This window comes from Passer domesticus, chromosome 2 (genome assembly GCF_036417665.1).
Source record: "Passer domesticus isolate bPasDom1 chromosome 2, bPasDom1.hap1, whole genome shotgun sequence".
NCBI classification, from domain to species: domain Eukaryota; kingdom Metazoa; phylum Chordata; class Aves; order Passeriformes; family Passeridae; genus Passer; species Passer domesticus.
In genome coordinates, this window is record NC_087475.1 from 86,985,198 (window position 1) to 87,011,639 (window position 26,442).

At 43.5% G+C, this 26,442-nt stretch overlaps 1 protein-coding gene across 18 annotated transcripts in view; it reads left to right on the top strand.

Annotated features, from left to right (window-relative positions):
* The window catches only part of PAK1 (p21 (RAC1) activated kinase 1), a 147,676-nt gene that overhangs the window by 78,036 nt on the left and 43,198 nt on the right, over positions 1 to 26,442 (top strand). For 17 of the 18 annotated variants that reach the window (XM_064409787.1, XM_064409774.1, XM_064409781.1 and 14 more), the window contains 10 exons: positions 452 to 568; positions 853 to 1,027; positions 3,958 to 4,021; positions 4,886 to 4,934; positions 7,222 to 7,334; positions 12,606 to 12,723; positions 13,170 to 13,269; positions 15,068 to 15,264; positions 16,785 to 16,922; positions 18,808 to 20,019. In XM_064409787.1, the coding sequence (XP_064265857.1) occupies positions 452 to 568; positions 853 to 1,027; positions 3,958 to 4,021; positions 4,886 to 4,934; positions 7,222 to 7,334; positions 12,606 to 12,723; positions 13,170 to 13,269; positions 15,068 to 15,264; positions 16,785 to 16,922; positions 18,808 to 18,894 (1,158 nt within the window). In that variant the 3' untranslated portion in view covers positions 18,895 to 20,019. Of the gene's footprint in view, positions 1 to 451; positions 569 to 852; positions 1,028 to 3,957; positions 4,022 to 4,885; positions 4,935 to 7,221; positions 7,335 to 12,605; positions 12,724 to 13,169; positions 13,270 to 15,067; positions 15,265 to 16,784; positions 16,923 to 18,807; positions 20,020 to 26,442 lie in introns of those variants that run through there. The other variant, XM_064409768.1, reaches the window with a different exon arrangement.

The window sequence follows — 26,442 nt, forward strand, 5'->3', positions numbered from 1 at the left end:
GTGTTTAAAGTCTGAAATTTTCATACTGAATGGTCAGGGTTTGAAGCAACAAAAAGCCCTAAGAGACATAAAGAGTATAAATAGGGACAGATATTTCCAAACCTGGGTGTCCCAAAACCTGCTGGTCAGCTGTGTGGGTGTTGGGAAAGCAGTGAGAGAGCCCAGGTCTCCTCAGGTCCTTGGGAAGAGGGTTGCTGTGACTCAGGCAGATGAGGAGCTCTGCCTGAGCAGTTATGTCAGGCAGTGTTGGACTGCACATCCATTTCCCATGAAGACCCAGGAACCTTGGGTTTTGAATTTTGCAGACACTCTAACTCACCAACCTGTTCTGCAGTGTTTTTCTGCACTTGCTTCAGTGCAATCTCTGTTCGGAGCTTAATCCAATGTTTGTGATTTTGTTTATAACATGTGATTGGGTTTTGATTTTTGCTATTTGTGCAACTCCATGCAGAATGTGAAGGCTGTCTCTGAGACCCCTGCAGTGCCCTCAGTGTCTGAAGATGAGGACGATGAAGACGATGCAGCTCCACCCCCTGTGATAGCTCCACGACCTGAACACACCAAATCTGTGAGCAGAAATTGTTTGTTCAGCCTGCACTGCTGCAGTCACAGACGGGCCTTGACTGTGACTCTTAGTCCCTCTGCATGGCTTGATGCTGAGCCCTTCTTGGGAGCAGGAGGGAGGCAGTGGGAGCCATTCCTTCTGGCAGAGTACCTTAGTGTTCTCACCTGCCTAGTTGTGGGCTGCTAACAAAGCAGCTATAGAAATGCATCCCTGACAACAACAGTAACAAGATGAATAGAAGTGTTTAAATCTTCACCTGACTCCTGTGTTTTTCCCAACAAAATTAGATATACACCCGCTCTGTGATAGATCCTCTTCCTCCGCCTACCAGAGATGTGGCCACCTCTCCTATTTCTTCTCCCTCGGAAAACAGCACAACAGCACCCGACATGCTGGTCAGGAACACAGAGAAGCAAAAGAAAAAGCCAAAAATGTCAGATGAAGAGATACTGGAAAAATTAAGTATGTCCTTGTTCTTTAAAAAAGTTAAATTCCAGGTCCTGTGGAGTTGGTTTCTCAGAATGTCAATAAGCTGAAATGTTTCCCCATCTTGCAATCCCTTAGTGAAGACATGGGTACACAGTCACAACACAAAATTGGGGGCAGATGTAAGGGGGGAGCTTGAATTTAGGCTGAGCCCCTGTGATACTGGCTGAAGTCCCCAGGGAACTACAGGTCTTCAAGCTCTGCAAAACAAGCCCTGAATAAATAACATCTATTTAGCTATGAAGTCTGAGATCGTTCCACATCTTATTCTGTAGCTCTGAAGCATGAATGATTATATTGCAATGTTAGACATGAGGTGTCTAAAAGATGGAGAGAAAATTAATGCATCCCCAAGTTTGCCTTCCACAGTATCATGGTGTAAAGTGACTTGGTTATTTTTAAGTGCTTTAACATTTTGTGGGTAGCCAAATTGGTGGGTTTTTTCTGAGAAAAATTCATCAAGTCTCTCAGATGTGTCCTCATGTCTTTAACAGTTCCTATCTTCAATGCAAGTGCTCCACTGCTTCCCAGTGGTTTTGGGTTATGCTGTGGCATATCCAGCAGCTGAACCAGCTCTTTGATGCAATTGATTGCTATCCTCAGCCTGGTTTTATTAGAGTGGAACATTTCTAATTCTTTGAACTACTAATCCTGTATTAATTATGTCCATGCCTTCCTTGTCAGTAGACTTAAATTGTGTTGGCACCTCTATGATAAGGCTGGCCTCTTTGGCTTGAGGATATATTTGCCAGTATTTTAGGAGTAAGAGTCTAATAGTTAGATGAAGACTTAATCTGAGGATATAACTTAATTTTTTTAAAAAAAATTAAAATGGTATCTGAGTAGCTAATTTCTCTAAATAAAGCCTAAATTGACTTGATGGCTTATTAATTGGAACTGCTTGCTATTAGAAAACTCACATCCATTGTTTCAAAACATCAACTTCACCAACTCAACTAGCAGGACTTTTGTATCATTAAGGATTCAAGACATTTTTGTGACCAGGCAGGGCGAGCAGCAACTGTGGCAGAAGAAAAAGTGCTATTCTAATAAAAATACACCCACTTCAGTCATGCAGGGAAGTGCAAGTGCTACTTTTGGGAGTGTTGGGAAGCAGATGTAACTTCTGACACCTTGCTTGCTCCAGGTGTCAGCTTCTATATGTGGGCTAGTCAGAAAAATGTTATGAAGTTTTAATCTTTAGTCTTGATCTGAGTAAAAATGTCTTTTGACTGAGGGTAATGGAGCTGTGCTTATGCAGACAAGCAGCCTTTGGACATTTTAGTTTGACATGTAACTAAAATGATGGGAACCATAAAGCAAAAATATATTTACACATACAAAAGATGTGCTAAATGTATGCTAAGGTTAAAAGGAGGCTGCTCAATCCCTACCTCTCAGCAGAAACACAGCATTGGTGCAAGCATTAATGAATCCTCACCTGACTCTTTGGAAATATCCCACCATTTTAGAGTCACCAGCATTAAACTGGGCAAAACTGGCAACGGCCACTTGTCACCACAGTATTCTGTCCAGTCCTTGCCTTGGGGAAGCATTTGCAGTCTGAGCTTGTAGCCTGGGTTAGGCTTTGAGGGAAAATTTCTGAATATTTGTCCAGAAATACCAGTCCTCAGGGCAGACAGCATTGCTTCTGTAATTGTAGAGTGGGTTTTGTAAAGCCAGATTTCTCTTTCTGCCCTCCTCTCCAGACATGAGTGATATTCCCTACTTCTACCTCTGTCTTTCCTAAACCCTCTAGGTTTGGCTGCTCTCCAGTGCTGTCTGAAAATAGCCTGCTCTTGCTCTGCTTGCTACTGGATTTCTTGGCTTAATGACCACGAGCATTTTCTTTGCCAGTGTACATCTGTTGAGGCTCAGCCCAGACCCTGTGAGAGCAGCACCGTGTGTCGGCAGCTTCGGTGACTTGCAAACACCAGCTCGGATGCAGCTCTACATCCTTGATCCTATTAGCCACCCTGGTGCTGTTAGAGGAGACTGGCTCTCAGCTGAGCTCTAGAAATTGCTGGCTCTGGTTCCTTCAGCCTAAAAAGGATGTAGTTCCTGCCTGCTGTAGGGAAGTTATCAAATTCAGTTTAAGTTTGCAGCCACTTGGAGCCCTTTGCTATGGAACACCAGGCAAAGTGTTTTTCTCTTTGAGGAAGGCAGTAAGAAACTTTCTTTTGCTTTTGGGAGAATGAGCTGAGGTGGTCTCAGGTTGCTCTGCAAAACCAGAGGGATGCTAGTAACTGCTCTTAAAACCTGTGCTGACTGTCAGATTCCTGGAAGAGCAACAGAGCATTGCCCAGGACAGGCAGGGGAGGTCTGGGTCTGGAGGGTCTCTCTACTTTCTCTCCTGAGTCTTGCAGCCCAGTCACTGGGTCAGTAAATGGTTGTGGTTGTCCTGTTACAAAAACATCATAAATACTTTTTTTGCTGCTACAAATAGTCATGCATAGGGAAATCTTTGACTAGTTTTACAACAGACTGTTGCCTCCAAGATGATTGAGAGCCCAGCCTCCAAATTCAGAGACATTGCAGTGCGGGAGCATCTTAGATCATCCAGGGTGTTGAAGCTGGGAGTGACTTTAAGTAGCAGGTTTCGAACAAATAATTGTTTTTCCATGTGTTAGGCATGTCTATCCCCATCCTGTACCTAGTAATGACTGCCAGTGAAGGTTAAATGTTCTTAATTTCTGGAGGGAAGTTCCTGATACAGGGGAATGCTGCAGCTGGGATGAGCGTAAATAACTGAGGACTTCCATGGTGTCCATGTGCCTCTGGATTTCTGATGAGTGGCTCATGAGACAGAGCCTACTGTGGTTGATGGAGCTGTTCTTACAGCTAGCTCTTGTTGCTGTATGAAAAAAGGCCTTGAAGAAAATCCTCTTGTTTTTTGTTTTTTACAGGAAGTATCGTGAGTGTGGGCGATCCAAAAAAGAAGTACACAAATTTTGAGAAGATTGGACAGGGGTTAGTATATGCTGCTTCTCTGCCCTAAACCTTTCTCTTCCTTATGCTAAGAAGAATTCACCAAAACCAGACTAAGTTAGCTTGCTGAAAAGGCTGTTGTGGAGGCTTTGAAAAGTTTATTTTGTTTGGTTGTTTATTTATTTTTTTTCTTTTTGTCTTTGGTTGTTTTGCTGGGTTCCACATCCTCCCAAATATTCTCCTGTTCCTGGCAAAATCACAGGGACTGGGTTTTTGTGGAATTGTGTTGTAAGAAATTATGCCATTAGATGATCAGGTTGATAAATACAACTACAAGCAGGGAAAGAACTGCAAGACCATCTTCAATTTACAGATTTGCTTCTGAATCAGCTCTCCTCAAGGCATGTGCTATGCCCCTCTAAGCAAAGGTAGGGGGAAAATAGAGGTTGTAGGAGAGACTGTCCTGAGGCAAAACACAGATCTGCAGACAGATCCATGTGCTGAGGCTCAAACTCCTGTTTTCCTCAGTACAATGTCCCATTTGTTTACTTCAGCTGATTCTGCTGCTCTGTTATCATGTTGGGCATTCTGCAAGCCTGGGTAGTCATGCTGCTTGAAATGGAATAAACTCACAGTCCCACAGTTTGCTGGTTTAGCAGCAAGGGTTTGGACAACCATAGTGTTCCTTATTAGGAACTTTTCTCCCCATAAATCCTCTGGCTTCTGGCTCGACAACAGCCTTGTCTCAGAAATATTTCAAATGTTTACCACTGGAATTATTGCATGTAAAGGAATGGGATTGAGAGCACTTCAGAGAGACAAGTGGGAAGGGGCATGTGTTAAGCTCTCACTTTTACTTTGAGACACTAATATATAATTTCTTTTTCTTTTCTCTGTTTTGTTTAGAGCCTCAGGTACAGTTTACACAGCAATAGATGTAGCTACAGGACAGGAGGTAAGTGCTGCCAGAGTACCACAGCAGTGGCTTTTGGATTGTGACCCAAAAGTTCAAGTTGATGCTACAAAATAAAGACTGTCTTTCAGGGATTCATGACATCTTATTTTTAATGAGGTCTTTATTTACTTACTAATGAGACATGGTTGAGTGGTCTGAGCAGAGAACTGGAAAAAATTACTTCACAAGTTTTGATTGCTGAATCATTTCATATTTATAAAGATTCTTTCTGTGATTGGAAAGGCTAGAAGCAAATGTTTGGACTGGGCAGTTCCTCAGTAAAAGTTTCTCTCTTTTTCCCCAAGATTACTCCCTGTCTCCATACAAACTCTTTTATTTGCCCTCTGCTCCTCTGCTTCCTACACTTACAGGACTTAACTCGCATAGAAATAGTTCCTGTCCCACCCTTGGCCACGTACTTTCTGCCCTTGAATTGTGAGAGAAGGAATGCCTGTATTTTCTTTTTTCCCCTCACAAATATGAAAAAGTGCTATACTTATTGCCTGCATCATAAACTAGTAGTGATGGATATGCAGCATCTGTGGAAACCTTTATTTCTAGATGGAGGATTTTTTAAAAGATGAAAGTTTGTGTTATTCCAGATATATTTATGGAAGTCTGCAACAATGTGTGTCTGCTTTGCATTTGCACAATGTAAGAGTTATTCACCAGTAAATTTCATGACTGTGCTTTTTGCTGAAATTCCTTTACCTCCTTTTTCAGTTCCTGAAGAATTAACACACTTTAATTGCAGCCTTTAAGGAAGGGTTCTTATATTTATTTTGAAGCAATGAAAAATTTTATAGGAGGGGAAAATCCTTTGGTTTTCTGCTTTCTTTCTGGACCCCTTGGGTGACTCCCTTGTGAAAATTTGAACTCTTGTATTACAACAGACTTTTAAATCATTCCTATTACACTAGTGTGATCAGGCCCTGAATTTTTAAATCTGCCTTTGAGATCACTATAACTTTGTCATGCTGTTGCTTGTTCCTTTCTATGAAGTGCACTGAACTCAGGAGCTCAGTGCAGGGAAGCACTGAGAATTTCTTTATCTGCATAAAATGCCTTCCCTTTCTTCTTCATCTTTCATTCTTCTCTCTGGTCTTGTACAAAGAGCAGCCTGGGGTTTTTGTTTTTGTCTCCTTAAAGTACAGCCCTCATGAGTACTGTGGAAAAGCAGCATGTCTGTCTGCTTCTGCCTTCTCATGTTTTGGGATTTTTGTGTAGTCTTCCCTGCTATACTATCAAAATGCTAATTGTATCCATCTATATTGGCTCTCTGTGACTTATTTTTTTTAATCCTTGTTTTTGTGAGTTACTGTAGTTGCTGGCTCCAGTCCATTCACTCAGGCCTCTTTCTCTGCATGTAGCAGTTTTGTAAAGGCATAGTTTCACTTCATTCCCTTTGCCAAAATATTGTACCAAAGGCAGTTGAGGTGTAACCTCTGTGAGTTATCTCTGCCTCCAGCTGTGCTGTGTAGCTTTACTGATTTGAAAGAACCTCTGAGGGCCAGGGGCTCTCACGAAGTACTGGTAGTATGAAACCTGAACACAAGAGTTACAAACATGTTGTAACTCTTCCTTCCTGCTCTTTGCATACATACATGCAGAGCAGGCATCCTAAAACAGGAAGAAAGCTACAAAACCAAAGGGTTGCAGCTGAAAAATCCATCCCTGTTGCCCTTCAGGCATGACTGGACATAAAGCTGACTCCAATTCATTTATTTTCAGCCTTTTATCTAAACATTGGTGCTTCTCTCCCCCAGGTCTTCTTGTGACAAAAGAAATAGAGTTACTACCTTGAAGTACTAAGCATGGTTGTGTTATTTACTCACCCTACTTCTGATTTCTAGAAGCCAAAATTTACATGGGAGCAGGGAAAAAAAAACCCAAAAATTTTCCGAAACATCCAATTAAAAATAAAATTAAGAAGAATCCTTTCAGAAACAAAAAGTTTTTGACATACCAGTCTATGCCAGAGCAAGGGGATCTCTGTTACCAAGAAACTGTAGATGGAGACAGCTGTCCAGCTGTGACATTAAGGTCCAGTATGAAAATGGCAATTCCCCTCGTTCTTTTTTCATTAAGTATTATCCAGCAGATGTGGAAATGGACTGGCTGCAGGAACCTGCAGAGTTATGGAATGGTAATGATGATGATGAAAAAGTGACCTCATGATCAAAAGGTGTTTTTCCTCCCTCATGTGGATGTGGGACTAAATTGACTGGTACTGGCAGGTTTCGGGGACTCCTGCAATAATGCTTTACTTGATCTCTTTTCATTGCAGGTTGCAATCAAACAGATGAATTTGCAGCAGCAGCCCAAAAAAGAACTGATTATTAATGAGATCCTTGTAATGAGGGAAAACAAAAACTCCAACATTGTCAATTACTTGGACAGGTATGTCAGTATTTGAAGGGCTCACAAAGGGACACTGGAAAACACATCCTTGTCTTAAGGGTTCCTGGCTCAGCTTAATGCAAGTGTAGGACAACCTTGCACTGCTTAAAGCATTGTGGGGGTGTGGGTGGCCTGGCAGTCTGTCCAGAACCCAGTGTTAATGGGATGTCTAGGGTCTCTTCGGAGATGCTGGCAACTAAGGTCCTGTCAGGACTGCATCTTTCATCTCTCTCCTTTACCAAATTTGACATAACAAACTTCCTGCTTATTTCCTTCCTGTTACTAAAGGAGAAGTAGAAACGGTTTGAAATGTATTATTTCTATTTGCTTTCCTCTTCTTTTCTTCTCCACTGAGCAATACTGGTGTTCTGCTGCCAGAGGAGCAGACTGCTGCCAGAGTTAGATGTAGTGTTGTCCCTGTGACTGTCCACTGAGGTTTTTGTGCAGTAGTATGACAGCAGTGAGGGTGAATGACATGTGACATGTAACATGAGGTCTGCGGAGACCTCAACGCAGCTTTGCAGTACTTTAGGGGACTTTTAGGAAGAGGGACAGTGACTTTTAAGGCAGACAGTGATAGAACAAGAGGGAAGAGTTTTCAGATAAGAGGGTAGATTTAGGTTAGGTATGATGAAGAGATTCTTCACTGTGAGGGTGGTGAGGCACTGGCACAGGCTGCCCAGAGAAGATACAGCTGCCCTGGCAGTGTTCAAGGCCAGGTTGGGTGAGCCTCTGAGAAGCCTGGTGTAATGAATGGAAGGTGTCCCTGCCCATGGTTCCAGGTTTGGAACAAGGTGGTCTTTGAGGTCCCTTTGAACCCAAAGCATTCTATCATTCCATGATGCTGAAAGCCTAGCAGGCAAAAAGCATTGCATGGTGGCTTGAATTCACCATCAACATCACAGTGCTGCATTGTGTCAAGCCTGTGTCACTGACTTGTTAAAACTATAGCTTGTTTTCCATTTGAGCTGCAGCAAGATTCTCAGCCTGCTGCACTCACCATCTGAATGTAGCAGTTCTGATGAACCACAGGTTTGCCTTATTATGAGGGTAAAGACTGCTTGGATAAGGTGGGCTGCAGACTTTTAATCTCAGCAGCTTGGGTTTTTTGGAAGATACAACAAAGGGATATGACCTAGAATCTCTGGAAATATGAGAGAGGATTTGCACACTTTTTTTGCTCTGTGTGTATATCAAAATCTAATCAGCTGTTTCTTTAATAGGTTTCTTTTGCAGGCTTTTAGTGTCTTAGCTAAAAGAGGTGGTACTTACAAAGTGCAGTAGTTGATTTGCTGAATTTTTGTGGTGCTGAGTCCCATGCAAAGCTGTAAAGAGCTACTTTGTTGAGGAGACAGTCTGCTCCTGAAATTTTTGACAGAGGTGTGTGTGCAGGGATCTGATGCTGGGCACATGGCCTCTTCCTGGAGAGAGGAGAAGAATGTTACCAGTGTAAAATGAAACAAGTGGTTAAGAATTGCATCTGGGCTAGAACTATTATTTTCCTCTGGCTCATTAGAGGCTTTGTTTTGACAAAACTGTTTGAGAGGCATTCTTTTCCCGTTAGAGAGCATTGCTGTGCACATTCACTTCCCTTGTCTAGCCAGTGCATCCCAGCTGCAGGATAGCTCCACATCCCTGTCTTGTTCAAACTTTCAGCAACAGAAGCTGCTGCTTTTGTCCTCCACTTTCACTAATCTTTTTCAGAGGGATTAGCTTTTGTTTGAGTGCTGCACATGGACAGAACAGCAGCTGGGATGAACATGGCGGTTCTTGTGCCTATTATGCCACTTCAGCTCTGCAACTGCAGGATTCTTTTGCTGGGGAGCTGTGTTCCTCTTACCCAGCCTAAATGTCCCTGTGCTTCCCAAGTGCTGAATTAAGCTGATATTTGAATGCCACTTGCTGGCTTCTGCCTCCTGCTGAAGGAAGTGGAGAAAGGATGTGCTGATCACTGTGGGGCCTGGTTTCTGCTTTGTGGTTTTGTTACAGTGTCTGTCCTTCTGAGTCCCTAATGGGAGCTGCAAGGTAGTCACTGGCATAAACCAGCTCTCTCAGCTCCTGCCCTTATGCAAGGGTTTCCTGTGCATTGTCCTCTGTTAACTGCCTGGCCTACTTGGTGTGGTTAAGCAGCTTTTCTGCTGCAGCCCTAGTGGCCGGTGTTGCACAAAGGTGTGCTGTGATATTTAAAGTAGTGACATGGCCTGTACTTAGGAGCTGGATTTAGAAGCATCTGGCTCTGAAGACAGTGACACTACTCTTCTGTGCAGACAAACAGCCACTTCTGCTGAGTTACCTGCTGGAGGTGCCAGTTCCTTTCTGCTGCCTGAGAGGCCCTCAGAGCCCTGCTTCTAAACACAGGCATCAGATGCCCAATGCTTGGCAAAGCAAACCTCCTGCCCTTTAGTTTTGCTCTGAACAACTCCTTAACTTAATAAACCCCCAAATAAGTGGTAGCCTCATTTACCCCAACCCCAAACTGTAGTGGATGGATGGTCAGTGAATAAAGTGAAGGTGTAAGACAGTCATGCTACAAGAACACACTGGTTTCTTTCCAGGCTACATTCATGTTTGCGTGTTGGAGGCATGTTACTGGTGCAAAATTCTGTACTAAATTAACTCACACTTATGGGCAAATCCAAATTCCATCAATTTCATCAATAAAGAATGTGTATTTGTGATAGAGAGGGCTTGGTGAACGGCTTCCTAAGGTATCTAAGTGGAGGCTGAGGAACACCTTATGGGATCAGACATTACCTGCTCTTGCAGATGGATGAAGAGAAAGCTGTAGACCATCTCCTTCTTCCTCACAGATTTTCACCAGGTCTTTCTTACAGCCAGCTTGTTCTGGAAGGTGACTGTGGGTGACAATATGTGACACCATGCTGTGCCTGATGTCGCATCACAGCAGTGTGTAGGTGTATGGGCTTCCTGGTGGTGTCTCTAGAACTGCTGAGAGTGGGTTTGAGTCATGCCTACAGTGGGCAGCTCCGTGACTAGGACTGGCAAGAGAGTGGAAAGATCCCCAAGACAGTACCACCCTGGAATGACATTCCTTTGGTGACAGCTGGCAGGGAGCCACTGTTAAGTTCCCTTCCCTGTGTGTTATGTCAAATCTATCAGCTATTTTGTTGCCAGGATCTTGGCACATATTTGTGGCTGCTCATGGCTCAGCTTTGTTTCCCAGTGTGGTTCTTGGCTCGCTCCATCTGTTTTGGATGCAGAGAGATACCAGCTTGCTCCCAGCATGTGGAACCTGAGATTGTCATGCAAAGAGCTCATTCTGCCCTCATTCTTACAGTCAAGTGCATTTGGGCTGCAGAGAGTGCTACTGGCAGTGATGGGAAACCTTGTGATGTCCATGGTGGGTGATGTGTTGAGAGGATGCTGATAAAATCTGCAGAGAGCCTGATTTGGCAGAAGTGAAGAAGCAGCTTCACTTCTGGCATAGGGGCAGGAAGGAAGAGTGTGGATGGAGTTGGGCTTTCAGAGACCCACAGAAAGTAAATGACCCACAGAGTTAGCAGGAGCGCTCCTGAAAGCAGTCTTGCTGCTCCCCTCACTCAGAGGGGCTGCTCTGCAGGTGGTACTGCTGTTGCTGGGGTCTGTAATGCTGGGAAAACAAAATGCAGTGCATCAGCTTCTGTTCCATAGTGGAATTTGAGACCTCTGCTGCAGCAGAGCCCTGTGCCCCTGGGCTTTGTATCCTGGAAGAATCTGCAGATGGCACCTCCCTGCACAGTCCTCAGCATCATCAAATCAAGACACCCACTTTGTCTCTGGAATTAAAAGCTGTCCATAGCTGTAACACTACTGTCATCCAGGTGTAGCTCAGACCATTATAACTAGTTAGGGGGATTTTTTTCAACAGCTTAGTGTTGTCAGTGTCCGTCCTTTGGGGATAAATACCACACCTTGATCACTCCTGTGATGTCTCACTCATCTCTGTCTACTTTCCATGCCAAGCTTAATGGCTTCTTTCTCCTTTACTGTTGCTTTCTTCCTAGTTGTTCCCTAGTACATATCCCTGCTTTTGCATTTGGCTCCTGCCAAATGCGTTCCTCAGTAGGATCAGTGTTTTATAGAAAGCAAATATGTCCTTGATGAACTCTAATGCCAGATGAAGCTTTTAATTAGATTCTCTGTCCTCTCACTTTTGACTCATCTGTCCACTTGAAAAATGAGAGGATAAGCTGAAAAGGTGGGTTTTCATACTGATTGTTCTTTCCTTCAGAGATGTGTCATCCTGATGGCCTTACTGGTCATGGAAGTTTGTGTTGATGGGTCCAAAAATGGGCAGAAATAGTTGGTGGGTTTTTTAATGTGTTTGTTTTTCCTTTGGTTTCTTTTTTTGGTTTGTTTTGGTTGGTTTATTTATTCTTATTTGTTTGTTTTTAATGAGTTATTGCTGAAGCCTTCATTGCCTCTCTTCTACTTTTAAACATGGGTACACACACACTCAGCAGAGCGGAATATCCCAAGTGACTGAGAAAAGCCACTCTCATCTCAGCTGTCTCCTCCCCGTCTTCCTATGAGCTTTTTTAGAAAAGACCTGCCTTTTGGGGGTTTCATTTTTTGTTTTAAGTCTTTAGAATTGCTGTTTTATCCAATAAGGCGTACTCTTTTGCCTTTATAAATGGTTCTGAAATTTTCAGACCAAATCACAGACTAGTTTGGTAACATGGAAAAGATTGAGGTGATTTTCAAATGCACGATGCTTAAAAAAAAAAGAAAAAGTGTTCTTTGATTGATTGTGGGTAGCCATCTTTTGTGTCACCCAGAACTGTCCCTGGGCTGAGGCAAAGCAGTTGTTGCTTAGGACAGCAGGAAGCCAGGAGTAATGAAACAGCCCCCAGCATCTCTTCCAGTGCAAGAGCCCTCAGAAGCCATTGCTGTGTGCCAAATATCTGGGTTGCATGCTTGGACCCCATCCTTGAGTAGTAGCTTTCTTTGCCTTCTCTCCCAGCAGCGGGAGAAGTTGTAAGGTCGGGTCTCCATCTTAGTCTGCATTCTTTCCATGGCAGAAAAATTCAGCCTTGCTTTTATGGACAGGAAACTTGTAGCCAGCTCTCGCACTACATCTCTCCTCAACTTTCTGCACTCGCCCTTCTCTTTGGTCATTCAGGTTGTGATTGGATGCTCCCATGCACAGACAGTACCAGGAGCATGTGGTTCCCCAATGCTGTTAATTGCAGCTCTTGTTTTTATTGCGCTTGTAAGAGAGCTTTACAACCCTGTGCATTCTGATTTTAAAATCTGGCTTGGGCTCTTCAGTTACCTTGTAGGAGAAGAGCTCTGGGTGGTGATGGAGTACTTGGCAGGAGGCTCCCTGACCGATGTCGTGACGGAGACCTGCATGGACGAGGGACAAATCGCCGCCGTGTGCCGCGAGGTGAGGCAGCACTCACGGGGAGCTCTGGTTGGGAATGGGACACAGACTTCCCACAGCCTGTCACTGACTCCATGGAAATGTTTCCAGCTTCTGTAACTTGACAGTCGTTCCTTAAGAGAACGGCTTTCATCTGTGGGGATGCAGCATGCAATGCTAATGCAAGCCTCGTGTTTCACCCCAGAGGCAAGAACTAGAGTGGGAAATGGGGCTGGGATCCTCTTGGTTTTGTCTGTTCTTTAAGTCCTTTGGGACTAGCTTGTCCTTCTAGGACCTGCTGATCCCAGTGTGACATCTCCTGTGCCCCTACATATATTGCATATGTGAAAGGTCCTAACACACAGCGCCCTTACTACCAAAAATACACAGTCTGTTTGAGTTCTTTAGTTGGCTAATTGTGACTGGTGAATCATTTCATGTACAGTAAGAATATCTCAATTATTTTTCAGTGTCTCCAAGCCCTGGAATTCCTCCATTCAAACCAAGTTATTCACAGGGACATCAAGAGTGACAACATCCTGCTGGGAATGGATGGCTCTGTCAAACTAAGTATGCAGGGAACATTACTGCTGATGACTTATCAACCCCTGCCAGTTATCTGCTCTGGGCCAGGCATTTTAGGGAGATGGGTGTTGGAGGTGCTTGATGCTGTCATGATGAACAGGCTGTCGAAATGCTACTGTAGATATTTCTGTGGCATTTGCTTTAATGGAGACTGGCAAACACAAATCCTTGTGAACTGATAGCAGACTTGAAGTGAGGCTTGGGCTTCACTTAGCTTTGGGCCATCTGTTTATGTGAACTAAAATAACTGTTTTAATGCTACTCCAGCCCAAAAAGCTTTGTTGGAAGGTGTAAGGCTAGAAGTCTTTATTTATGAACAACCTCTTCAGTCTGGAAAATACTGCAGGTACTCAAGGGGCAGGGGAAGTGGAGGGAGAATTGAAAACTGTGTAACTAGAAATCATTTAATCTTATAATGCCAACCCAGACTGGTGCCTAAATGCTGTTTCCTCCTTGTGGTATCAGTAGTAATGAAAATCTTGAGACTGTTCTCCCTGTTGAGCGCTAAGGTAGCTGTTGTGCTGGTCATTGTCCATGCAGAGATAACCCTGGAAACCAGTGAATTATTATCTTCCACCTGTAACTTTAACAGAATGGTGCTCCCTTTTTCTTCCTCTCAGTTCTGTTGGCTAGCACCCAACAGGCATAAATAAATCTATTTTTGTCGGCAGCAACAGCAGATATGACTCAAAATTCACAGAGTGCAGATATGCTGAGTAAGAAGGTGGGGTTTTTTTGCACATAATTGCTTTTTAAACTAAAACTGAACTTTGATAGAGCCAGGTCTCAGGAGCATTAGCAATGAATAGTTGATGGGGGCCAAAGTGCTCTATTCTTATGGAATAACTTCTTTGAACACAGTGGCTGGTGCCAGGCTGTAGTTTAAAGTTAGAGAAATCCCTGTGGATATGATGCAGTAACCTTCTAGATCTGAGCTGCTTGTTGGCTTTGCTGGATATTTGCCCTGTTTATGAACCATATGTCCTTTCCTGGTATTTACCCTTGATGAAAACTCAGCTAGGAATCAGTTTAATTTTCATAATTCTTCCTAAAATTAGACCTGTGATGCCATAGGATGTCAAGATGGGCAGTGCATCTTGCTGTGTTGATTCTGCTGGGCTCACAGGAACAGATTTAGTTTTCTTTTGGTGAGCCAAATACAAATTAGAGCCCAGTAAAACATAGGGTTCAGCAATCTTTGTATGAAGACCCTCCATTTTTCTCTCTGTTCAAAGAAAATAATCAATATAAATTTAGGCACTTTAAATTTATTCTGAACACTCTTTGCTCTGTAAAATAAATACTGCTTCAAGGATGATATGTCTACAGGGGAAGTAATACCCGTGGACTGAAAATATCACCAGACAGTGCAGCATGTGGTTTGAGAGGAGTATGTAGATCAGTCTTGCATTAATTCCTGTTTTCACATACCCAGGAATGGTCTTTAGTCCATATATTACATAGTGTGTAACATCTCAGTAATGCTGCAACACAGGTGAGTGTCTTAACTTCTGTGTGTAGTTATTTCTTGATCCCCATCTTTCACACTGACAAGTTAGCAGCTCTAGAATCCTCATGGCCTCTGAGAGCCAGGTTTAGAAACTTAGCTCTAAACACCATCCTCTGTGTTAGCCACAAAACCACTCCTCCTGTCACAGCTGCAGCAGCACACCAGACAGTGCAGCAGTGTGAAGTGTACTGTATCTGGTGTCAGTAAGGATTGTTTTTGGAGAAACTTGCTGATTCCTATGTCTTTTCCCCCCACCCTATTTTAATTTTCCAGCTGACTTTGGCTTCTGTGCCCAGATCACTCCTGAGCAGAGCAAGCGCAGCACCATGGTGGGCACCCCGTACTGGATGGCCCCCGAAGTGGTGACACGGAAAGCTTACGGGCCCAAAGTGGATATCTGGTCTTTGGGGATCATGGCCATTGAGATGATCGAAGGAGAGCCCCCGTACCTCAATGAGAACCCTCTGAGAGTAAGAGAGTGCTTTTCTCCTCAGGTCTTCACTGAGCTGCTGGTGGAGCTGAGCTTGTCTGAATCCTCTGGTGTGGTTTCATCACCTCCAACCCCGTCTAACTCAAACGATCCCGTGGCCTCCTTAGATGTCATAGTGAGAAGACTGAGATAGTCTTAGTGAAAAGCCATGGTTTGCTCTGGGTAGCAGAGGTGTGGGCTCTTCTATGAGTAAGATCATGACACTCCTAATTTCCCACTTTCTGCGATGCTGATAGAGGCAGAAGTTCTACCTTAAGGCAACAAAGCAGTCATGTCTTGAAACTTTCTACACTATAAATGAGAGAATTTTCCTCTGAGCAACCTGGTGTAGGTTCCCTGCCCATGGCAGGGGTATTGGAACTAGGTGATTTTTAAGGTCCCTTTCAACCCAAAGCATTCTATATTTCTATGATTCTATTCAATTCTATTCTGGTAGGAGCTGTTTCCTATGGGCAGATTGTTCCTCCTTGCATGCTCCAAGTAAAATTCAAAGTGTAATAAGCCTTTAGACAGGGCTTAAGCCTCCTGATGTCTTTCCTTTGTTTAATTATTAACAAAGGGAGATATGCTGTCAGGATGTAGGGACGTCACTGCTCTTAATGTAAGCTAGGTTTATGGTTCTTTCCCCATTTACACGGGTTGGAGGGATCTTTATTTTCCCATCTCTTGCAATGGAGGGGATTTTTGGGACAGAAGTGTAGCAGCCAAGAAGACTATAAGGAATAAAACAGTGCTGAGTTAAAGTAACAACACTTTGGCTTCATTTAACTCAATTGATGGCAATTCCCAGGCTATCAGACTGCTCCCATGGGACATGTTGAGTGATGCGCTCAAAAAGCCTGTATATTAACAAGTCTCTGACCGATTTCTGTTTCTCTTAAAAATTGATCCAGGAAATTTTTCACATTAAATCCTGAAATGGATGAATGTTGAGTCTCTCTATTCTCAGAGGAGCATGTATGTGAATGCTTTATCCCCAGGCAGTAGCAAAACTGCTTTTTTCCTGCAGGAAAGATGCCCAAGGGTCTGTTTGGCATCCTTTATAAGGAGCCAGCTGCATCTTTATAGTGTTGATGTGTTAGGCCTTGTGCACTCAGGCAAAGTACCAACAGAAAAAAAATCTATTTAGTCAGGGTTACCTTCCCATGAGGATATAGTCATTACAGGAGTAATGTTAGAGTTGTGCCAGTTAACTTCCCTATGTAAACAGGGTCTGGAATGTTGTTTTTGTCCTTGTAATCTATTGAGAGGGCTGCAGGATTCAAAACCCAGATTACTAGGGTAAAACAATAAAGGATTGGATCTCATCCACAAAAAAAATAGGGCTGGCAGCAATTCGGTTTGCTGAAATGTAGGCATTGATTAGTGCCCCTGATAAGGTGGGTTTTTTTCCTCCCTGTTGAACTATGGGGAGGGAGAGGAGAAATGGGTGTCTCTGATCCAGAGATGGAATCTAATCTTCATAACCTCCTGTTTCCTGGGTGCTTGTTTTTGTCTCAGGCCCTGTATCTCATTGCTACTAACGGGACTCCAGAACTGCAGAATCCAGAAAAGCTTTCACCCATATTCCGAGACTTCTTAAATCGCTGTCTTGAGATGGATGTGGAAAAGAGAGGTTCTGCAAAAGAGCTGCTACAGGTACGTGATGGGGAACAAGACTGGAATACTATAATCACACAATCCTGAGTGAGGCCAGGCTTAGGGGTGAGATCCTCTTTGAGGTCTTATATACTGCATCAGCTGAAAGCACGAGGTAAGGTAACCTCTCAGGGGCAAAAGGCAACTGAAAACCACAGCCCTCCAGCAAAAATCTATAATAAAGTGATAACAGACTGCTCCCTTTCCAGGACTGGCTACTGGCAGCAGCTGTGCAGTGTGTTCTGTGTCCAGACTCAAACAATAGCTGTGTCCCAGGCCTGCCAGATGCTGAGCCCCGTGATTCCTGTGGTTTCTTCATGTGGCTGGCCATGACATCTGTGTGTCTTGTCTTGTCATGCTTGTTCCAATTTGGACAGCAGAAAGGCTTCTAGCTATCAGATATTCTGGCTGTCTCCTTTTGGGAGGAGGGATCACTAAGCTCTTTGAAGTGTTCATGGCTTCAGTTAACTGGAGCAGTTCACTTTTACCAAATTTGCCTGATACTACTCCTTAGAGAGATGATGGAAAATGATGGAAGAAAGCTTGTGAGATGTCTTAATTATAGAATGACCTGGATTGGAAGAGACCTTAAAGATCCTCTGGTTCCACTTCCCCAGCCATGGGCAGGAACACCTTCCACTAGACCAGGCTCCTCAAAGCGCCATCCAACCTGGTCTTGTACAGTTCCAGGGATGGGGTATCCACAGCTTCTTTGGGCAACCTGTGCCAGTACCTCACCACCTTATAACCAGATATTTCACTGAAAACCTGGTGTCTTAGTCTGACAGTGAAAGTTGAGGACCAAGCTGCCAGGATTTTTTACCAACACGGATGAGAAGAGTGTTTTGTGTGTTCTTTCTGTCAAATTTGCCATGAGGGTAGGATATATAAGTCTTTATAAAATAGATCTGTGATCAGGAACACTCAGACCTTAAGTATCAGACAGTTTACATTTTGTTTTCCTTTCTCTCCACTAATTTGTGTAGTGGGCTTGGATGTGTTGCTGCCTTCTGTAACTATAATGAAGCATAAATGTCTGACAAGATGGTAGTAGCTGAAAGATCGTTTTTTCTTCTGGACTTTTCAGTCTTTAAATATCAGAAAGAAGTTATGTTCTGTTCCTTGAAGCAGGAGAACATTCTGACTGTAACACTTCAGCTTGTTATTAATTACCTTGCAGCCTCTGAATTTTTACTTTTTATTTTTTCTATCTCTGAAGCATGTTGCCTTGGATGATCGATCCCTTCTGATCCTCCAAATTCTTGTGGATTATTGTTGCTTTTTGTTTTCAGAACAGCTTGTGGACTTGCCCTTCACTCTCACCTGAGAGCTGTTTTGATAATCAATATTGTTTTATTTAAAAAGAGCACCTATATAGGAGACTGAATGGTGCTATGTTGCAAGCTCTGTGCTGCTCTCCCAAATTTCAGCTGCTTTGAAAATTTCTGATATCTGGTGGAAGGCCAAGGCGGTGCTTTCTCCAGACCTGTGACAATGGGGAACAGGGAAATGAGAGGTGATTCTTGCATGGAGCCCTATCCCTTGTGTCTGAAACACATAAGTTGATTTTGGTACACCTTCTTTCACACTGGATTTCACTATAGATTTTGCAACTTTATAATTCCCCAGGGGAATTTGCTGACTTTTGCTTGATCTTGAACATATGCAAACATTGGATAATTTAGCATGTGTTGGGTGCAAATCTTTTCATCACTTCAGGCAATCCCCAACATTTTGTCATAGAATCCAGAGCTTCTGGATTCATGTATTCAAAGACTAGAGTAGGTTCTTAGATTTCATATGGGTTTAGGTGAAAATGCTTAGATAGCCACTTCTGGGGCATGTTCTGAAAAATCTAACCATTTTTCCTTTTGCTTTGTCCTAGCACCAGTTCTTGAAAATTGCAAAGCCTCTATCCAGTCTCACTCCTCTGATTATTGCAGCTAAAGAGGCGGCCAAGAACAACCATTAAAGTGGTGAAGTCAACACAGTCATCATGTCAAGACTTTTAGATGTTCATTTCAGAGACTGAATTACTTGCCCTTCTCCCCTTCTGCTCCTTCTTCACAGGGGTGTTGTTAAAACTTTGAGTTGCCCTGGAGGGTGGCAGAGGCATTGTTCACTGTATGTGGAAGGGCACCCAACGGGACATGGCTGATCTTACATGGTGAACTGTCCTTCCATCCTTGTGGTGGGGACGAGAGGGGAAGAACATTTTGTATGGATGACAAGATCTTTCTGAGAGCATCTGAACCTGACTGACATATAGTGAAGCCAGTTTGTTTTCCTATTTCTTACAGTGTTTATTTTTTAAAATAATGTGGAACCTTACGCCATGTTTATCTTAATAAATTAAATCTTTTGCTGGCTGCACTTTCCCTGCTTCTGCCAAGCTGCTGTTACACCATGGAGGCTGCTCTATGCTCTGGATGACTCGAGGAGGGAAGGAAGCAGGCAGCAGCAATGTGAACAGCAGTCAGCTGAGAGGGGAACGAGGGGGTGAAGGTGCATCCCTCCTGCAGCACTGCTGGATGCTTCGAGGAAGCATGGACAAAGCCTCTGCGTGCTTCCTGCAGCCATTGAAGAACTCAGTTCGTGGATGATCTCTTTGCCAAATTGTGTGAACTGCCCCCTACTCCCCTCTTCCCCTTTTAGTGGCAACTCTGCTAGTTAAACAAATCTCAAATAATTTTTGTTGTTCTAGGAAATAAATCACAGGAAGAAAATGACAGAGCTCTTCTAGGGTTATTTTGTCAGTGCTGTGAGGCTTTTTAGAGCTGCTGTCCTGTGTGATTAACAAACAGAACAGTTACTATTGTAAAGGCAAGATTTGCCCGCAAAATATGTTGAAAACTCTTGTTTCTTAGAGCAAGTCCAATGGAAAACAAACAGATAATGGATGCTGCTTTCTCTGTGGAGATGTGGGGACATAAATTTTTAAAATTATGGTTTCTTTATGCTACTGATTCCTTGGGTTGCCAATAGTCTGTAAAACAACAGGAAACCTGGAGCTACTAGAAGAGGGACTGGTTGTAAACACTGGGCTGATGTTAAACTGTACACTGATTTTTAATAAAGTGACTGCTGCGTTTCTTAACTTGGGCATGGAGGAGAACTGGAGAATTCACTGTCACCAGACAAGTCTGTCATTGCGCGTACAGTCAGCAGGTACTTGGATGTGTTGGATGAAGTAATTTAACCTTGTTTTTTACCTCTTCTGCAGTCCTTTGGGATAGCAAGTGGCTCCCAAGGGCCACTTCACACATAGTGAAAAGGATACAAAAAATGTGTATTGTAACAGTGGGAGCTGCTTTCTCTTTACTGCTTTGTTCACTTATGGGGTGAGTTTAAACCTATTCTGGAGTAACCTATCATCCTTCTGTTGGACAGACATTCATTACTTCATGCTGAGACCTGCTGCTGGCTCAGCCCTTTCCTCTCTGATCCTGGGCTTTAATTAAATATATTTTTCTGATTTGGCCCCAGAGTCCATGACAGCTATTACACTAACTTCACTGGGTGCAGGTACTTAGTGAGTTCTTTTGCTTCTGAGGGGCCTTCTCCTATCCTTTGTGCTCCAGGGCAGTCACTATTTGACAGAAGGCCGAGGGGTGAAGTCTATTTCCCCCCTCTATAATTTGCAGCTTCTCTCCCTTTGTGTCTGTATACTACATCTACCAGTATTGTTAAGGTTCCTCTCGTAGCGCTTGTATCCAAGGATGAATTCCTTGGGCAAAACAGTAGAGATGCCAACCTGGAAAGTGATATGATCTATTGATGAACTCATCTGCTTGGAGCTCAGATGGTGACTGTAGCATGGAAGGCCACTATGCTTGAATAATTCCCTTTGAAAAGGACTTTGTATTCCCTCTGGAAGACTCAGGATGGCATATGTGGGAGGAATAGAATTAGTGGCTAGATCTCTCTTGATCTAAAATCTCATTTGACTGGCAGATTTGGCAGTTGACTGTTTTTCAGACAGCGTAGGGTTCAATTTGATCCACAATGTGTTTCATGTCTCTGACTTCTCTTTGATTCCTTTTCCCACTCCCTTCTCTGCATCTCATTGAGATGAGAACCTTAATGCAGATGTGCCCTGTCTGTGAGCATGCACGGGAGTTTATTTTCCTGCAGCAAGATTTCTGCTAAACTTCCCCAAACAAGATAGAAAAGGTTATTTTTGTGTGTTTTAAGTTGTGCTTCTGGATCCTCTATTGCATAATGAAAAGGGATCAGCAGTGACTGTTTATCCTTCATCTTACAATGTGCTTCTGTCTCGTCGACTTCCACATGGACTCAGTCATGCCTGGTTTCTGTTGGCTGCTGGAGAGGGGTGCTGCCAAAGGTCTTTCTTTCTGCTGGGAAAAGCTGCAAGACTGTGCCCATGCTTGTGTCTCATCTTGTCCCAGGCTGTTTTGTCCCCACCTGTGGGGGTTGGGTGGGAAAAGGAGGCGATTCCTACAGTGTGCCTAGACCTAATTTCTAGTTACCAGACACATTGTGGTTTTATGTTCTCAGAAAATATTTTAAAATATTTTAAAAACATTGTAATTAACCTAGTCTTAAGAGAATGGGTTTATTTTGTTCCAGTTGTTCTGAAATGCATCCTTTCCTGCCCTCTCCTTTCATGTGTGAGTTGCCCAGCACCAGCACCTCTGTTTGCATTTAAAGAGCCCTTCCTGTCTTCTGAAGCCTCTTAAATAGTGACTTTCTGACTTAAAATTTAATCTCCAGGGCTTATTTTCTGAGAATATCTGTCCCTGATGTTACTTGAAAGTGACTACAACTTGACAGCTTCTTTGGTGCCTTTTTCCCCCCTAACTTTCTCTTATGCCTGAGTTGAAACCATTTTTAATCACAGCCATTAATTATTAATTTGCATGCTAATATTAAAGTTCTCTCTTCCATATTAGAAAATTAAATATTCAGTTGTTTCGACTGTCTTTTCAGAAAGCTGATTTCCTTTTTGGGGGATCTCAAGCAATCTTATACCAGAAATAATTTTGTATCCTACAGGCTTGGTGGAGGGAAAGGAAAAAACTAATCTTTTCTTAAACACAGAGAGTTGTCTTATTTGAGTATCAGTTGGTATCTTCAATAAGACTTTTCCTATGTTTTAAGAATGGGCATTGAGTTTTTGTATTACTTTAGCTATTAGGGTTTTTTAGAGTTTAAAGGTTTTTTTTTAAACCAACAACTTGACTTGTGTCTAAGAGTTTGTGTGTGAGAGGGGTATGGAGACCACGTGGGAAGAAGGCAGGTTATTTGGACAACACTCTCAGGCACATGGTGTGATTCTTGGAGTTGTCCTGCTCAGGGCCAGGAGTTGGACTCAGTAATCCTTGTGAATGCCTTCTAACTCGGGATATTCTGTGAGGCTGAAAGTGAAGAGCCAGGACAGGGGTGGAGGGCACAGCAGAACTAGCTGATTGCAGCAGCAGTAACACACCTTTAGCCATCCCTGAAATGTCTTCATTGAATGGATGTGTTTTTAAGGAGCATAAATCTGACTGATTTGTTGCTACAGGCACTTCTCTAGGCAGGCATTATGCTCCTACCAAACTGCCTTCTCCTTTTAAACAAAAGGGGTGCAGGGATTTCTCAAGCAGAGGAGGCTCCTTGAGAAAGGAGGTTTCCATGGAGACACTTACTTAACTTAAACAATCTGGCAAAGGCTTGAGAAGAGGTTTGGTGGGTAGACACCACATCGACACCACTGTTTTACAAAGCAGCTGGAGTTGTTTCAGTGTTTTGTTGCCAACTTGATGCCCCTTTTCAGGGGATTGGTTTTGAAAAAGTGCTGAGAGCATTGCCTGGTCAGGATTGTGAGGTATATAAAAGTCTGGCTCTTCTTAGCTTAGCTGAGAGTCTGTTAGTATCCTGATCTATCTGTCTCAAAACACCCCAGGTCAGTGTAAGCAGGGCACGTTTGCAGCAGAGTACTGTGCAAGACAGGATTGCAATGGTTTGTAGTCAGTGCTTGCTTTCTTAGAACAAACCCACCCTTCTTGGCTGACAGCAAAATTGGTTCTGACCAGTTTCTAAGAATAATACTTGTTTGAAGCCCACTCCTAATTAAGAGCATAGTCCATTTGTCTGGTGAATGACAACGTCCTCATTGTTAAAATTGCTAAAGGTGAACTGATTATCTGCTCATCTTTCCCCCATAACACAGTAAGACTTTTTAATGGCTTCTTGTTTCAGCTGTAGTAGACAGCCTGTAAGTGCATTTTGGGGTGATAAGCCCAACTGGATGGAGCATATGTATAATGAATGCTGTAGGTTCTCACAGTTTATTGCTAAAGACAGCTCACTGTGGCAAAGATGGGACCTTAGAGAAGCAGCTGCCAGCTTTGACAGGGAATGGCCAACAGCAGCCAAACTGCAATGCAGATGGGAGCTGGACAGAAACCTGCTGCCAGAATGGAGCCTACAGCGACTGGTGGGAAAGAGAGTTGGTCCAAAGGCTAGGATGAAGCAAAGGCTAAAACTTCAATTGCACAGTTGCTGAGGAAATTCAGGGAATGTCACAGCAGCTTGCTGCATCTCAAGGCAGCAGTGTCTCTGAAGGAGGAGAGCAGAAAGGAGCCTGGAAAGGTGCTGAAAGTGGAGAGTGGAGCAGCAATATGGCTCTGAGTCACAGCTTGTGCTTAAGAGCTGGAGCTAATCCAGGAGGTTCACAAAAAATTACAAAATTCAACTGAAAAGGAAAAGTAGAGCTAGAACCAAGGAGATGGCCTTGATGTGCCAAGGAACTGAAAAGAGAGGCCAGATTTCCTGAATGTGTGAAACAGCAGAAACAAATTTAACACCGGCTTCTGTGGATGACAAGTAGCTCATTCCTTCCTGCCTTGCAGCATCAGTGTCTTGTCTTTTTGAGATCAGCTCTGTTTTGGGATTGTGTCAGCAGCTGCCCAGCTTCGCTCTTATGTTTGTAAAGAAGGCTTTTTGCTCTGCAACTACTGATTTCTGATGCAGCTCTCAGCTGTTAGTAGGTGTTCTTTGTGTCATGTCCCACCTGGAAATATGGAGGCTGTTGCAATTTTAAAATCTGCTGGATAATGTACTTCTCCCCATGCTGCCTTGGCATAACTCCTGTACTGTACTGCTGGGTTTGTTTAATGTGCCAGGTCAGCTCAGCCATTTTAAAAATAAAAATTGAAACCTTATATAAACCTTGATTAATTATTTGGTTCTGCTTGACTTGCTGTTTCAATGATCCTTGCAGTGATAGTAGAAATGAACGGGGGTGCTTGAAGGTGGGGTTGTGTTTCTCTGACCTATTTTAGATTAATCAGGTCTTATTTGATTGAGCCAAGTGACTACAGTAAAAGCTGTTGCAGCAAGTGTGCCTTTCACCACTTATTTTAACTTGTTTGGACATAGTTAATATTCTGAAAAAACAGACTGGAAGCAGGATCTAGAGCACAGCTTGAAGAAGAAGGGAAGGAAACTTGGATGCTTGTTTTCTCTGCAGGTGAAGTTTGGTGTCTGAGACTCCTGGTGTGGAGGAGGAATCGGGGATAGGTTTGAGATGGGTATGTGCACCCATCACTTTTTCTTTTAGGGTTGGTAAGATAAGGCTGATGAGAAGAACAGGAGTTCATCACACTGCCAGGATATCATCTGACCTGGATGTTTTACTCTGAAGTCTGAGAATCCCAGCCTGGTGCTGAGAGGTTTCTGAGGTCAGCACCTGTGGAATGTGGGGGTGAGGAGCAGTGAGAAGCTCTGACAAGCTCCCATGAGTCAGCTGGGTGCTGAGCCAGGTTTTAGAGAAATCACTGAGACACAAGGGAACACCTTGAATGGGGGACTTTACCAACTAGAATAAGGAAATCTATGTGACTCTGTAAAATCCCCTCTGCCTTGAACAGATGCTGGAGCTGAATAGTGCTTTCCATCCATTGCTTTTCCAGGTCTTTTTCAGGAAAGCAAGAGGAGATACAGCCATCAAGTTGTGTTTGACAAAGATGGGGGCCACCATTGTTTGAGCAAGAGGAATGTTGCAGCTCTACTGGCAGGGATTTGGGGTGATTCCCTTTGCCATGGTGTGGTAGCATCCCATGTTGGATGTCCTTGTCCCATTAGAGAAAAGAAATCTGACTGGGCCAACACCACTTCCCCTTCCTAGAACCATAGAATGGCTTGGGTTGAAATGACCTAAAAGATTCTTTAGTTCCAACCTCCCTGCCATGGACAGGAGCACCTTCCACTAGACCCAGGTTACTCAAAGCCCCATCCAACTTGGCCAAGAAGACTTCCAGGAATGGCGCATCCACAGCTTCACTGGACAATCTGTGCCAGCGTCTCACCACCCTCACAGTGAAGAATTTCTTCCTAATATCCAATCTAAACTGCCTTTTTTTTAAATTTTATTTTGAAGCCATTTCCCATTGCCCTGTCATTCCATGCCCTTGACCAAAGTCCCTCTCCAACTCTATTATAGCCCCGTTAGGTACCAGAAGGTGCTCTAACATCTCCACAGGGTCTTCTCCAGGTTGAACAACCACTCTTCCTCCAACACTTCACAAAGCTGGGTACCAGGCAAACTTTGCTCATGGTAATGTATGTCCCCACAAAGTTCCCCTAAAAATACTACTGGATTGCTGTTCTGGTGGCTTTAGCCCCTACCCCATGGAGGGGGCATAGTCTATTTTAACTAGCTACCATTATCCATGATTTCTGGGGAGAACTAACTTTCTTGGAGGCTTCTCTTGAGATGAACTTGGTTGAGTTGCCAGCAGTGGATGGGTGGTGGGAGATGTTGGACAATGAATGATGGCAAGGCTTTACAGAATGGTGGATGTTGATTTCAGTGAAGTATAACTTGTCTGAAGATTTTTCAGAGCCCAAGGCAGCTTTTCTTAAAGGTAAATTCATAATCAAATTTAAAAGCAAATAATTATTGAGGACTTTTTTAATAGTTTAATAGCTGGGGAGTCAAATAAATAATTCTGATTATCAGATCAGCTGATCTGTGGAGGGGGAGATGGGGAGGAAAGACAGCAAAGAGCTTTGGGGAAAACACAGCTTCTGAGGGGTCTGAGCCAGACAGCAAACTGGCAGCTAAATCCTAGTGGCAACAGTTATTCTCTGTGTAACTGCACGATTTATTGGTTGGTTTATTTAGGAGTGAAATGGGGGAATGAGTGGTAGGAGAAGCAATACGCTGGCAGGTGCCACAGAGAGGAGTGTTCTTTATCACATGCTGCAGGAGCACTGCAGCTCCTCGAGCAGAGGATGCAGAGGTTGAGGGTCCCCTCATTTTCTAGCAGCACCCAGAAGACTTCCAACTTTGGTTCTCAAGTTCGTCTTTGAGGAGGATCTGTAGCTTGAGCACGGAGAGCAGAGAGCTGGCGAGGCTTGCCTGGCCCTTTCTCATTCCTGGGGCTGTGATGCCCTCTCTCGGCAGCTGCACCCAAAAGTCATTTCCTTTCATGCTCGTTTTCTATGAGCAACGTAAAAAGGAACTTTTTGTATTTCGTTTGGAGGATGCACACTGAAAGCAGCCAGGGCA